This window comes from Tyto alba, unplaced genomic scaffold, assembly GCF_018691265.1.
Source record: "Tyto alba isolate M040663 unplaced genomic scaffold, T.alba_DEE_v4.0 Super-Scaffold_38, whole genome shotgun sequence".
Lineage (NCBI taxonomy): Eukaryota > Metazoa > Chordata > Aves > Strigiformes > Tytonidae > Tyto > Tyto alba.
The window spans coordinates 21,452,954-21,468,900 of record NW_024881313.1 but is presented as its reverse complement, the minus strand read 5'-3'; the positions used below and the strand labels follow the sequence as shown (position 1 = coordinate 21,468,900).

Sequence of the window (15,947 nt, the reverse complement as noted above, 5' to 3'; positions counted from 1 at the left end):
CTTCCTCTACAGCAAGAGAGAAAGTGCAAGTATGTTCTTCTAATTAAAGAACGAGACTTGCAAGTTAACTAAATTTAACTCATATATATAAATATCCTCTGGAATATTTAAAATAGTTTTATATTTGTTTGCATCACTCCAAAATGGTATTTTACTGTAACAGCATGACTATAAAAGTTTCCCAAACTGACAACTATTTGCATTCGTAACTGGACATTTACTTAAATTTCCAGGGAAAACAGTTTCTTTGTTTCAGAAGTTACATATTCTTCAGAAAAAAAGAAAAAAAAAAAAAACACAAAGGGGAGAAAAATGAGACAATACTTAGCTGTATGCAATTAGATTAGGTCTCAAAAATTTGAGAACCTTTGGGCATGCCTATTCCCCTGTTCCTTTCAAGTTTTATGCTATGAAATATTTTCTGATAACAGGCCTCATTTCTGTCTCAGCTCCACACCAGTAAGGTTTTAATACTCAGCGTGTGATGAGAGATGAAACCAAGTGTGAACAACTTTTGGGTCCCATGAGTAGGCTGACTGTTGAAGCTGTCAGGTTCAATTGCATCATTCTACATTATTCAATGCCCCAAACTGCTCCCTAATTGTTAGGGGCTTAACATATTCAAAACCATTGTTTAGGCTAATGCTGAAATGCCTACAGTTGAGTTTCCATAAAGAAAGAGGAGGGATTTAATTGTAGTTAAACCATTACTGAACTCTCCTCCTTTCATGATAGGACAACAAGGATGGCCAGAACAACCAATTCCAAGACAGCTTCTTAATCAGTTTATATCCAATCAACATCCCTTTTCCCCTCTGCTTTAAACATAATCATTGATATATTGTACCTCTGCATTGTATTATGATGATGCTGTACAAATAGTGACAGATCACTTAATTTCCTACTTTAGCCAATATCTGTCAACAATATTTCAAGAGTTATTTTTACTTCTTGTTTAAAATAAAATTGTGTTGTTGCTCCTGCATTGTCTATATCCCTTGAAGTATAAGTACCAGATGAATGTGGCTGGGGTCATACCATTTACCAATTGTACCAGGTTCTTCATCACAGCACGATGCTGTGATAGAGAGTGCAAAACTACTCTTTGTTCCTATTAACACGAAGTAAAGAATTCAAGAGCACTAGATACCAACAACTACTTCTTATGGCCAGCTACTACTGAAAACAGTATAAAAAAAATTGATGTATATTAAGTTTAAAGCTAAATTTTCTGTGAGATGTTCTGCTACACTTCTGAGAAGTTACTACTTCATTCAATGCAACTGTCTAGCTTCATGAAATACGGAAGGAAATTCAAGCACTAGATCAAGTATTAACATCAGCTTACTTCAGCTAGAAGTAATTTTAAGCTGATATATTTTGGTCAATGGCAAGCAACATTTATCTGAACAATGTACTGTTGAAAATAACATAAACATTAAAACCTGCATTGCAACGCTATGTACATAATTATACTAAAAAAATTATAATATACATATATATAAATTAATTGCTTTTCTTGAGAAGTGAAAAGAGCTCCATATCAAGTGATAGCAGCAAAAGCAACCTGGCCTTATGTTTTCTACCTTAACTTGGACAAGTGAAAAGTGATTTTTATCCCTAGAATTTTAAGGCCAGCTATGCTACGGGGGGCCTTCCTTGGGTATTCATTGCAATGGGAAGAATGTCCTATTACTTCCTTTTATTCTTTCAGTAATTCTGGTGCCATCTTCAACTTCATCTAGGAGATGCGGGGGAACCACTGTTACACATCATCACTGGCCTTCTCTGAATTCTGTTAGCTGCTCATCTGGGATGGCGATACACACCCACAGAAGGGTGGTCAGACTGCAGTAATACAGCCAAATTTCTAGGAAGCCCAAGATGAAGTTCTGTCACATCAACAGCATTTCATGCATCACTTGCTGCAACACAACTATTGACTGTTTTCACCAAAAATATGGAACTTGCTTAGAAATCTCATCTAGACCTTCTTTCCAATTAAAAAAAAAAAAAATCCAAATTCCTGCTTATTTTTGTATATGTCAAGAAATACAGATGGAATTAAGGACAACACAGAAAATCCTTAATAAAATCCTGTTTCCACGTTTATTCTGAAAACCATCGTATGACTTTTCAAAACAACTTGCACAACACAAAGTAATACAGCATGATAAACACTATGTATGTATTTTAACTAAACCGATACTTTCATTTACACCTTTTTAATTTTTATTTTGTCTTTCATAGTTGTAAGCTGAACATAATTGATTTTCAAGAAAACTATATTGACTTCTTGACTAAACAGCCTGCAGCACTATTGATGACTGAAATCAGAAAGTGTACTTTTTACAGCTAACCTCACCTCACCTACTATTTTACATACATCACCAATATGAATCAACCACAAACATCCACTGTAGTCTTCTACTCATTCATTCTATGAAAGCAGTACTGTGATTGGAAAGATAACCTATCCCATTCTGCCAGCATTACCATGCACTTTGAAATCCTTGAAGTTTTGGGGCTTTATAAAACAGATAATCAAGACGCAATTTTACAATAGATGTTTTAACTAACTGGCTGAAATAGAAGAATTAACTGAAAAGCTTAATTAGGAGGCTGGAAAAGTTAAAATTAAATCAGAGGAAGGGTTACTGATATCTTAGAAGAAAACAGAAACTTTTCCAACAAAAAGAACCTTAATTACAAATGTACAAATTATTATAATTAAAATCTGTCAGGAAAACTATACATGACATGTAAAATCATCCTATAGTTACATTATTCACATCATTAGTACTTTTTATGTTACTAGCAAAAATAAATACTTTGAACTTCTAGCTGTAATGAAGACTCTTGCTTATGAACGAGCAAATAATCACATACTGTCTTTGAGAACCAATCGTTTTGACTAAATGTACAAATAAATCCTTTAATTAAATGAAACCATCTAACCTTCAAACAGCAGCACTCAAATATTTTCCAAGGGCATGAATGAATACAACTGAGAAACACAGTGGGATTTGAAAGGCAAAATGAAAAATTAATGGCACACCTACAGAAACTAATTTATACCTCTGCCCAGTGTACAACAAGGGCACATCAAGTCATTAAAAAAACACATAAGTAGACGGCCTATCCTCCAGTAATGTGAAAAAGCTATAACCTCAACTGTACTACCAGCTCACTCATCTCTTCCATGTTAACTAAACTGGATATTAGAATACTAGCCAATTAAAATCTATTTATAAACAAGACTCAAAGACTTGTACAAAAACTTACTAAAATGCTACCTCATTAAGAAGTCTTCTTTGCTTGGTTGGTTTTGTTTTTTAAAAAGGAGGCTTTACAGAGATAAGACCCTGGGATTCCTCCACCTTCCCCACAAACCCAACTGAAAACAGAGCTACCATTTTAACACAAATCCCTTCCACCTTAAGTTTGTTCCTCCATCCTTTCCATCTACCTCTGTCTTCATAGCACTTAACCTGTATGTGCTCTACATAGACAATGGAAGCAGTATCTTACCCAAGAATCTATTTTCCTTAAGAACATTAATCTATATATCAAGAATCACAATTTCACTCTCATATTGACTAGCAGAAAGAATGACTTGATTAGGAAACAAACCCAGCAAACCCATACAGTAATGTATTTTCTTCATGTGAGTGTTCCAAAGAAAGCCAGACACTCATAATACAGCAAATAATGGATCCGAAAGAAAAGTAACTACTTTCAAGATTACCTATAATTTCAAAAATAGTAATAATAAAGACTCAGCCACTTATTCAAACATTAACATTTTAACTTTCTAAATAAACCTCAGTAGTCTTTGCTATTTAAGTGATGAAACAAACACCTAAAGCAGTAGAATTACTGTTGTATAAAAATGCTTCCAAGATTCTCAACATTTTATACAAGGCCTGTAAGGGCACTACGTCAGCAATGAACTTTGCAGCTTGTAACAAAGCATACACCATGTAAACTTGAAATCTTTTTGAAATCAAACCTAAACAATCAGTTTCATCTAAATATTCTTTATTTATTCTTTCCACTGCATACAGACTAGAAAAATTCCCATTTTTCACATTCAACACCATTACTATTGTCTCAGGCAGCTAAATTGAAGTAGTGCTACACTCAGTTCAATGAAGAGGTCAATGTGCCTCAGTTGCCTGGAGACTGATGGTTGCTACAGCAGCACCAGATAAGCCAAGCTAAATAAGCTTCAGCTTGAAGGCAGAAAACATTTATTGCTAGACGGAAACACCGATGCAGTTGTCTCGGCATGCAGCACTATACAAAATCATGCAACTGCCTTTCAGACTACCTGTATATTGCATAAGTCTACATGAAGACAATCTTACTGAAGCAAGAGGAAAATTAACAAACTAAAGATTTTAATTGGGCTAAATACTAGATTACTTGCAACTATGATTCCTTTGTTCTTCTAGTTGAGTCACATGTTAGAAGGAATTTTCCCTCTGGCTGTAAATTCTTCCTCCTTGCTACTCTCCTCCACCCCCACTCCAAAAATCCTCAGTTAGATTGAATGAGAAGAAAATTAGATTTTTACCCATTTTGCCTAGAACTAAAAAGGAATTAAAACAGCTTTTAAGTGACAAACAGGAAAACTTAGATGGAAAACCCTTTACTAGCGTGGTTCTTTTACATTTTTAATTTTGCAAGACTCTTAAGTAGCTGTGACACAAATACAGTTTGGTGGGTTTGGAAGGAAAGTTGCTATTTTGCATTGACATCTTACACCACAATACCAAACCTCTCTCTGTCTACAACATACTGAGGAACGCATTTAGCACACCTTCTAAATCTGCCAGCACTGACAATTTCCTGTGGCAATGAGTCCCAAGGATGAGAAACATACTCGATTAAGAATGATATCTTTTTGTTCTGGATGTGCTGGCTTCTCCCTTTGTATCTTTAAGGAGAACAGAGAAATTTCAGCATCCAGTCTGTGATCCATGTTGACATTCTATCTTTGACCCAGTGGGTAGGAAGCTCTTTTGAGAGATCTTATCATCACAAGGTGTTTTGACAGTCACATAAAATATTTTAATTGGTTTTCATGTATCCACCGTTTCTACTGATTAGAGAATTCTAGTACTGCAGTAAGAAAACTATTTCCTTTTTCTGAAAGCATGCTGCTTAAACCAGTCAATACCATGATCTCCAGATGTTTTATTATTCTCTTTTTAATTACCACTCATATCTCAAGTAATACAAATCATCTTTAGAAAAAGAAATGCAGAAAATACAACCAAACCGACCACAAATTTGTAAAACCTGCTACTTTTATGCTGGAAAACAAAACAAAATACACCACCACAACAACAAACAAACAAACAACAAAACAACAGCACAACCCAGAAAAAAACACAACCACCACACACAGTACAGCAATGTATGAATTAAACTTAAAAAAAAATGAAATAACAGAACTTACAAAATATAGGGGTTATCTGCAGGAAAGATCTCTTAACCCTAGATTACATCAAATGAATTAGTATCAGCGAAAGGACAAGACTGGTATCACCTGATGTCATGATCACCAGAGGAAGCATATTTTAGAGAAATTTAGCAATACCATCAGCATATTGTCATAAGCACTGTCTATGCTTTATATAAATGACTGATTTCTAAGGTGTGAGAGGTTTCACCATAAGGCACCCATCCATTACCAGCTTTACAGATAAGCAGTAGAAATCCATACTATCTGCACTCTGGACTTCGTAAAATCTATTCTGGCATTCAACATCTCAACTATTTCTATATTAAGAAGCAGACTTCAGGAAGTGGCCTGGAAGAAAATGTAAAAAGAGTGTAAGGGTCTTCCTAAGTTTTTAAAATCATCTCTGATTACATGCCAAATGTAATTGAACTTAACTAGGAAAAGTTCCTTTGCATTATGAGAAAGGATTATTGCTTAAATTTAAGTTTGTTGAGATCATTTTGAAGCCTCTAGTTTTAAGTCTCAAGATGTTCTGATCCAAATGTGTCTGCAAGAGTATTACACTAAATTCTTAACTTCGGCCATTATGCACAGTTGTGCTGCATACCTCAGAGGGAAGCAGGAAGCTCACTTAAGCAACCAACCATCTAGTGTGCAGGTTACACGAAGTTCAACACTGTCACAACCCAATGTCCTAGAACTGAGGGCAATTTGTCTTTTTTCACGTGTTCATTCTATTCCCCAAAGAAAAATTCATTAAACACTAACAGCTAAGAGACCTGCCATTTTCTAGTGTAGGCACAGAGAGGATGGCCCAGAAATTTCCTTTAAATGGACTTACACTTTCACCTGTCCAGCTCTAGCAAACTTCAATGCTTAGCCTGAAACATTCCTCCCTTCCTCATGTTTACTTTGAGCTGAATATTTAACTAAAGGAAAAAAAAAAAAAATCAACCACCAACCAAACCAAAAAACCAACCACAAACAAACAAAAAACCAAACCAGGAAACAGGGTATGTTTCCCTGAGCAACACTGGGCAACAAGCAGACAGAGGTGTATCCTCCTTGAACATACTGATTTTCAGAATGACATCCATAATTCAAGGCTACAACTGCAAACTTGGCAGCGATATCAATCAGGTATATGCATTTTACTATCCCATGAATATGCCCAAAGCCGCCTTCAGAAGACTAGCAAAAAATCTCTCAACTTGATTTTTCAGCAAAAATTATTTGTTGAAGATGTACTCATATTCCCTCATAAGTCCATCCTTGTTTTGGAAGATACAAATAAGATTGCTCTCAAAACTGCTCCTAACTTCTCTGTTGATAGGGATAAGAGCTAAGAAAACTCAGAGACCTAAGACTAGACTAATTCAGAAAGTGAGAAAATAAAAACCACAGGACAGAAGCATCTGAAATATCAGGTACCCTACATTCAGAATCTGAAAAGAATTCAGGATTCCTGAACTCTCACATTCCTCTATCATTAACAAATAACTCCAAATCTGTTGGAAAAAAAATAAGCCTTATCTCCCTCTATAAGCTGGATCACACAAACGAGGATAACCACTACTATATGAATGCTAAAGAAAACCCTGCTGTTTTTCTGCTGCTCCTAAGGGGAGTTAAAGCCAAACCAACTTCAGAAGGGATAACAGAAGTAATTACAGCAAACTTACTTCACTTAGAATTGCAACTGAGTAGCATCACCTACCTTCCCAATTATCACATCTCCACCACCGATGCAGTAGTTCATTACACAGTGTTGCAGTGGACTATCATGTCATCAGAAATAAATTCTGGACTAGAAAGAGTAACAAACAGCAACTATTCAGTCTCCCTATGTCTGTGAAAGACTTAAGTACTGCTGTTACAGGTACTTCTTGTCCTTTTCCTTCCCTGTATTAGCTGCTTCTGTGGCAAAAAATGCACAGTGCATAAAGTAACTTTATGGGAACTTAGGAAGAAAACAAAACAGAAGGTGCAGAGGAAGAAAAATAGCTTAAAAAAAAGAAAAGAGAATCCACTAGCAAAAAACATTTTTCTCTCTGTCCTAAGAATGAAAAAATAATCTTTTGGATTGTATCTGTAAAACACATTAGTGACAAGTACGTGCAGTATTGCTTGAAATTGCTTCACAAATGTGATTAGAGTTGCTAAGAGGACAGATACCATCACATGGGAGAAGGAAAACTACAAAGTCATGATTTGATCACATTAGATTTCCAGAAAAATAATAAATCCTGAAAATTTCTGAACAAACTTAGATAACTACAATGATCATATATTACATACAATGATCATACAATAACAGCACCAAAGAGCTGATGAGCTACAAATGTTTATAATAAAATGCTATATGTCTTAAAGAAACCACTACATGCCATTTCAACTACCATTAAAATACTATTGAAATAAGATTACAAGATACTCAGATGCATTTTTTTCTTAAAAGGAATACAGTCCAAGAGATGGCTTTAATCAACAACAACGAGAAGAAAACCCAGTCAGAAACCTGCACTTCCATTTCTGCAGTCGGATCCTGGAATGCAAAGGCCCCAGAAACAAATGGCCACAGAGCACTAGTAGGGTAATTTTACTCATTTAAACCACCAAAAAGAGCAGACAGCTCAACTAATTTCAACCTCAATCTCAACCAAAGTAGCAAACATTTAACTATAAAATACTAAATCTGCTAAGTAAAAATTAAAATTTATTTATTTATTTATTTGAATCTAACCACCACCATTTCCTGATGAGCAGAACACAAATCCTGCTGTATAATACCAAAAGATCCTGAGGCACCCAGGTCACCACTTTTTTTTATGAACAAACATTATCCACTAAGAATAACTTACCAAAGAGCAATACAGCAAACTATTACAGAACAACATAACAGACTGACAAACATTTTTGCTACAATCATGACACACAAGGAAATCTTCAAGATAAAAACTGACCATAGGACCTCGGAGTGGTGCAACTTGTGACTTGGCTTAACAGGGAAAAATTAAGACAATATTCAAAATTCAAATGCAAAAAAGTGATTTTTCTCAACAACAAAGCACACATTAATATTCATGCAGAAGTTAGACATGCTTCTGAGAGAAGAGACAGTAGTCTGGTATATAGTAATTTGCTGTTACATGCAAAACAGGCAGTACCGACAAACATGTCAAGAGGATGAACTCACAGAAAACCAGGAGCAAATATTTGTGTGGGCTGTACCTTCTTCTCCACTATCCCTTTTTTCCTATATTCTTGCAATTGTTAAAGGCATTGTTATGCTAATAAAGCCTCACTGAATTAAGCAGTGTAACCTATCTGAGGCTATGCCCAAGACACATAAAAAACAGGAACAGGATGTGGAAAAAAACCCCTGCATTTCCAGCAAGTAGCATTTTTACTAGACCACTGATTCCCACCTGGTGAGAAACACGAGCATTTAAATTCAGTTATGGCACAGCATGGAACACAAGCTAATAATCTCTTCTGGATTTATTAGATTGGAATAAAAATTATGAGTGGCATAAGAGAGAAGAAAATGAGACACAAAAGAAGAGGTGTTGTAACAAGGCCCGTACTGTGTTTTTGTCTTAAAAACAAGCAAACAAAAAACACTGTATGGGAACTATCATACTAGACAATAATGAAATAATCAAAATCCAGGATTTTCAAGTTGTTTTGGTTTTTTAAGATTTAAAATCAGTGTTGTTCTGTTTGGTGTTGCAGGAAAAAGCAGCACTTGAGGGTTTTAATCACTCAAGTTTTATATGGGCATAGCAGTCATTAAAAAATAACAAAAGGCATGGTAGTATTATCTGATTTTCGCACTTTAGCTCAGTTGCTTTCACCTGCCTAAAAGTTTTATTAACACTGTGAACAAAATTTTCTATCTTAGATGTCTACCATAACCTCCTAATCAAAATAGTTCAGCCAATTTTGAGACTAATTCTATGGAAATATATTTTTTTCCAAGACCTTCTCTTTAGAATTTCTTAACAACTTTAACAAAAAAATAAAAAAAAAAAAACACAAAACAAAAACAAACAAAAAAGCATGCAAAGAGTTCATCAAGAATTTACAAATTTATGATGTCTCCAAAATCACACTTACAAATGCCCAACAGAGATCTATAAAAACATAACAGCATAAATCTTAGAGGAGTGCACCTTAGAAGCACATCTCTGAGGCTATTCCAATTTCTAGTACTATTCCACTTGCACATCTGCCTTCCTGACCAAACAGCTGAGCAACGAAGGTCAGGTCATACTTACTCTCTTAATTAAGAGTTTAAATAAAACCTACTTTTTTAACTATTATTTTTTATCCACTATAGAGGCACAAGCTTACCTTAACTTATAACCATTGTATGCACATCTAGGATCTTGGATGTTTTTCTTTTAATTAGAACATTACAGAAAAAATATATTAGCACATCGTTATCTGAAGACTTTCATGGTCAAGTGGTGGGTAAACACTGAGAATACATCCACAAGAGCCCAGTAAGCAGACAAAGTACTCTGATGAAAGTTTGCAGAACTAAGTAGGTAAACCCTAACCCTTGAAGTATAATTGTTTAGGATAACTGCAAGGGGGAGGGGTGGGGAATGGTTCTCTTGAATTGGAGAACAACTGCACAGTAAAATACTGAGTCTCTTCAAGCACTAGTAAGGATCTCATAAACTGAAACTGAAAAAGACTCCCAGAGTTCAGGGAAAACAAAGGCATGTTACAGGTAGTTGTCACGGCTTAGTGTGAATCAAAGACACTTCCAGGGGGGAGACCTGCTCAGTATTTTCAAGCCTTGAAAGTTAGGGAAAAGCATTTAATCTGACTGGTGCAATGACAGAAATAGCACCAATCCTAAACCTCAATCAGGACATGAAAGCATTTAATATTTTAAAATTCAGAATAGACATCCATCTTCTTTCTCCTCCATGCTAGAAAGTACTCTGTAATCTCATTGTCCCCATGAATGAGGAAGAACTGTGTCCATAGACCTTAAAGCCAACTAACTGTTCACCTCCTGCCACTATAGGTTCTTTGTAGGAAGTTTCTCTCAAAATTGATATATCAGCAGGGTAAAAAACCAGAAAGGTGACAGTTAAAGCAATTTGGCCTCCACTGGAAATTTCCATTGACTAACCTGCTGGATGTTACTGGATGCCAGACAAAAAGGGAAGTTGTCAGTATAACTGCAAATGGCAAAAACAGGAAATACAAAAGGGAAAAACGATTGGGATGATAAATATAAGTGCCTTAGTTGTAGAGCATAACTTACAGACATGTCATGCTACACAGCTTATCTGAGGCATGATGTTTGGTTGAAATATCAATACCTGTATAATGGTTCACATGATCGAAGGACTGAGTTCAAATTTATGCATTGGCACCATTGATACAAGAAAAAAGAAAAGACTATACCTTCACCAATTTTCAACTAGCAGACACTAGTTACCAAAGTGTAGTCCTATAATCACTGAAGCAGCATAGGACTTCATTAATTCTCTGTGCAAACACAGCAGTTCCTTTTTTAAGGCTGTCAACCAAAACTTCTCACCATTTGAACCTCCCTTTATAGTTCAGAGCCAAAAGACTCTTTAAATGGTAGTATCTGTGAATAAGTTCCTGACAAGTAAATCTATGATCCCCTGAAAATAAGTTAGGTTCTGAGTTAAGACACAGGAGTCCTCTGGGTAGAAAAAACAAACAAACAAAACCAAATAACACATCTCCCAAAAAACAAAGCCAAAGGAAGGACAGGAATTTTAAGCACTTAACCTATGAAGAGCTCTCTAGTTCAGTTAAACACTAAGAGAAAGTGCATTTCCTAGAGGGTATACTTCACCTTTTTGTCATATGAGGGAAAAAGTACTATGGTCTTTCTGTTCCTGTTTGCTAAGCAAGGGCTCTGTCCCATTGCTTTTTGAATCTGTTTATTACTTGCATTTGTTAAACTGTGTCAGAGGATAGTGCACAATTCTTGCTTATTTAACTTTTCCACATCATTCGTGATTTTACAGACCTTTGTCTTATTCCCATCTCAGTGTCTCTTTTTCAAGTCAAGCGTCCTATACTATTTACTCACTCCTTATAAAGATGCTGTTCCTTGACATTGTTCACTACCATGGCTGCTCTTATACCTTTTTTGATATCTACTGTATCTGTTTTGAATAGAAACTGCCTTTTCCTTTTAGCGTTTATTTCATTTGCCCTCTTACCACCTTGTCAGTACAGGCTGGTGAGGTCTTTCAGCGGTTTGTGACAGCTGATCTTCATAATAGCTCATTACATAACCTAGCACAATCAGCAGACTTCACTTCTGTTCCTCCTCCTTTTCCTAGATCATTTATGAATATATTGAGCTGTACAAAAGGCCGTAAGGCTGATCTTTCCAAGACTCTGATGGTAAACCTCTCTATCGTGAAAACTGAGCATCTACTTGTTTGTGTTTTAAAAAATCTTTTGATCTGCTATTAACTATGACACAACCTCTCCCCTTATTTCCAGACTATTCAATTTAAGCGTCTTCAGTGAACTACTGTGTGTAGTATTATTTTTGAGTTTTCGGATTTGGGGTTTTTTTTGGTTTTTTGTTTGTTTGGTTGTGTTTTTTTGTTGTTGGTTTGTTTTTTTTTTTTTTTACTCCCAACTGCCTGTGATTTGCCCTCACAAAAGCTATATTTGCTCTTCAAAGCATCATATTTTTACTTCATTTCTTTAAAATAGTTACTACCAATTTTTACAACAGAGATGTCACCCAATTTTGTGTGAAGCTGTCCAACAAGTTCCAATATTAGAAGACAGAAGTCACACAGACACATTGGCACAATGCAAGCCTTATTTCTTTTGGAAACCAATCCAGAAGAATTAGACAAAAATACAAACTGTCACCTGTAACAACAAAGTGTTACTTGGTACTGAAATGTATTCTATGTTGGCCTGCACACAGTACGTCTACTATTCATGTACTACACACACACGTGTGCATGTACACACACATAAGTATGTATGTATTAAGCTTGATTTTAATTCTTCAGGGCTATATCCACTAACTTAAATCACTGTAGACTCAATAACTTAAAAGTTGATTGCTTATATTTTTGTATTTTGATGTACATATATTTGATACATTAATTGTAAAACAGATTTCCATCAGAAAATGAAAAATACAAGAAACAGGAAGTATAAAATCACGTCCAGTACAGTATTCCTTCATACTTACGCTCTAATCATGGTGGCGCTCTACAACTATAGCCTTGTACTCTCTTGCCTTGATAAATGCAATCTTGCCGAACTTAAATTCACACAAAATACTACCATAAAGATATTTTTTCTGGACCATTAATTTGACTTCTGCACTCCTTTAACGCCTCCCTCCTCCCTTCACCATCAAACACAAACAACATATCTTCATTTGTATGACCTTTTAAATACAAAACTATAGCATAAATGTCAACTTTCATTTGCTGTCAAGATGTCAGCCTAGGCCATCTCTTTGGCAGGGCTACCTTTGGTTGCCCATTTGTCAAATCTCCCAAATAAATCTTTCTGTTCCTCAACTGATACCAGCATTATTGCATGAAACATGCAAAAGTTTGTTTTCCTCTTTTAAGTTCTTTCTTAAAACATTGTTCTGATAACAGACATTGGTTAGAGCACTGATGAACTGTAACCAGCATTTATGCTACTAGTCATAATATAGTCAATTCTTATTACATACTTCCACAGATCATTTTTAAAAATCTATGTGCTCTACAAAGATGGGACTATGTAATATTAGGGGGAACTTCTAGCCACTGTAATGTTTTCACAATAAATGCAATGTTTATTAACCTATTTTCCAAACAAATTATTGTTTCTTTTAACATTGTAAATAAGCAGGTCAATAACATGGTTTGCTATCTTAAACTCTTGTGATAGTTTACCTGAGTTGCAGCAACAACAGTAGTTACAGAAGGCGCAGTTGAAGGTGATAGAGCTCCCACTTGCTGCAAGTGGCCTGAAGCCTGCTGAGGTAAATGAGAACTGGAAACGGGAGTGCTAGATCCTGAGCCAGATACTGCATTTGGAAATGATACTGCTACATCATTGCTGCTAAAAATACCTGAAAAAAATTACAAAAACAATTACATGCATCTCTCTCTCTCATCCTCCCTTTGTTTTCTAGTAACCATGTAAATATGCAGTAGAAAATTAATCAAGACAAACAAGATCACTTAATACATAATGCAGGAAGCTCCTGTGCTGAAATTCTAACCAAGCTGATAAAAGTGCTCTCATCATTTGATATTCTACAGCTCAGGGAACACAGATTGAGTCAGTTCTAAGTTTTTGTAAAACATATGTGATAAATCAAATATTTATGTACATTACAAACTGCTCAAATATTAACAGTAGCAGAATTTTTGGCTAAAATACCTGCCTTCAACTGAGTCTGCTATTAGAGTTTGTTTTTTCAATGAGTTACTGTAAAAATTAAGTAGATAAAGAATGAAGTATTGGGCTATATAACTGAACATACACAATACAAATGGAAAAATACTTTTTAACTTTAAAGTAAAATGTTTCTAAACAGCATACATTTGTCCAAAACTGTAATTTTGGTGACTAAGGATTGCTTGTGTACTTTCAGAAAAATACTGACAGCAAGTCTGAGGACAAAGTACTCAGATTTGCTGGTAGAACTAGTGGTATTTTGTTTATTCACAAACTAAAGCGCCATCCATGATCTATGAATGCTTGACTAACATTTCTGCTAGAACAGCCATCAAGTAAATGACTAAAAACGTTAATATTAGTCAGACTTGTATGTTAGCAATTTAAATAGGAAGAGTTCATACTCCTCTGTGAAGCCATTACTTCTGTTCATCTACATGCAGGGTAAAGTTCATTATATAGGTTGGGAAAAAAACCCTACTGACCAGAAGCCCAGGACAAGAAGTAGTACCTGTCTATGAAACTGTTAGGCTCCACGTGCATTAGATAAGTGAGCTGTCAGCTGGCCAAGGAATATCAAGCATGGTAGCACTGAACTGCAGTTAGAGGAAGAGTGCCACAGGGAGTAAACAGAAGTAGAATGAACATGGTTAGATCAAAAAAAGCAACAGAACTGAAATGCCAGTTAGAAGGCAAAGGGTGGAGCTAGTTTGTCACTCATACAAATAATGATTTGAAGACGGCAGTGACAATAAGAAGATACGCAATGTTAAAACACCACTTGCCACCCAGCAATCCCTCTGAACACTGGCAGTCAAGGGAGACTAATATCATCCAAACCCACACATAATATGCGAACACTGATGCATCTTAAATTTCCTGTCTCTATTAACTGTCAAGAAAAACGGAAGGGAAATGCAGCCAGACCCCGTAGAGAAAGAAGATATGAAAAAACAGCTGAAGACACATTCCAACAACACTTTTTCCCTGTCTAACCAAGATTAGCAACTTCCTGTCGTCATCTCCCCAATCTCTTCATCTCAGTGCAATGCCATACCAGCTCCACTTTCCTACTGACCTTCGTATCTTTTTCCATTTAGCACACCTTCCTCAGTCATGTTCCCTTTTTTTTGGTCACCATCCCAAAAGTCTACAGTTATGGCATTACTAGCAGTTAAGATACTCAGGTCATAACAAACTGAACACTTTTTCCTCCAATTATATCTGCCTCATCTAACTAGACAATAAATTATATGGATCCTGCTCTAGATTTGTCCCTACACACCACCAAAATGAACATGATTAACAAACAGCCTTGCTACTGAGCCTACTCATAAATGCAATATAATTACAACCACAAAAACTGAAATATTCCCCAGATTCTCAAAAGATTTTTTTTCAATCTGCTTTCAAGCAGAGTTTTCAAATTAATAATAAAGGATGAGATTTTTGACCCTTTATATTTTGAGTGCATTAAAATAATTAAATGTACAAAAATTCTTGGAAAATATGAGATTCTTATGCAACTATCTGGCTCCAGGAACTGTGAATTTTAAGGGTAAAAATCATGAAATACCACAACACCTATGATTAAATCGTAAGAGCTCATCACCACAAATGCTATCACTCTCATAAAACATCAGTGATAATGAGTGGAGAAAACAAAATGTTTGGTGAGAGTCAAGTAGTAAGAAAGGAAGAAATTTTGTCAGACAGGTAAAGCTCCTCCAAAATTTTAAAGCTATTATAGATTTTTTTTTCTTAATTTTTCCAAATCTTACATATTTAATAACTGCAGAGCTTCTGCTGTTTCTATTTTAGTGAAAAGGTTTATTCTTCCTCTTAAAAAAATTCTCAAATACAAGCATGTAATTATAAAATCACAGCCATAAAACTATTTCAAAGACAGACAAGCAGTAAACTAGTTTGCTGGTGGAATGAGGTAAGCTATTATTTGTTGCTAGTAGTAGTAGTAAAAACACACACTATTTGTTGCTGTTGCAAAATACAGGACAAGTATGACCTATCT

At 35.4% G+C, this 15,947-nt stretch overlaps 1 protein-coding gene across 5 annotated transcripts in view; it reads right to left on the bottom strand.

Moving 5' to 3' along the window:
• MLLT10 (MLLT10 histone lysine methyltransferase DOT1L cofactor) overlaps positions 1-15,947 on the bottom strand; it is a 141,420-nt gene that overhangs the window by 24,076 nt on the left and 101,397 nt on the right. For all 5 annotated transcript variants that reach the window (XM_032991623.2, XM_032991624.2, XM_032991619.2 and 2 more), the window contains one exon: positions 13,408-13,586. In XM_032991623.2, the coding sequence (XP_032847514.2) occupies positions 13,408-13,586 (179 nt within the window). The remainder of the gene's footprint in view (positions 1-13,407; positions 13,587-15,947) is intronic.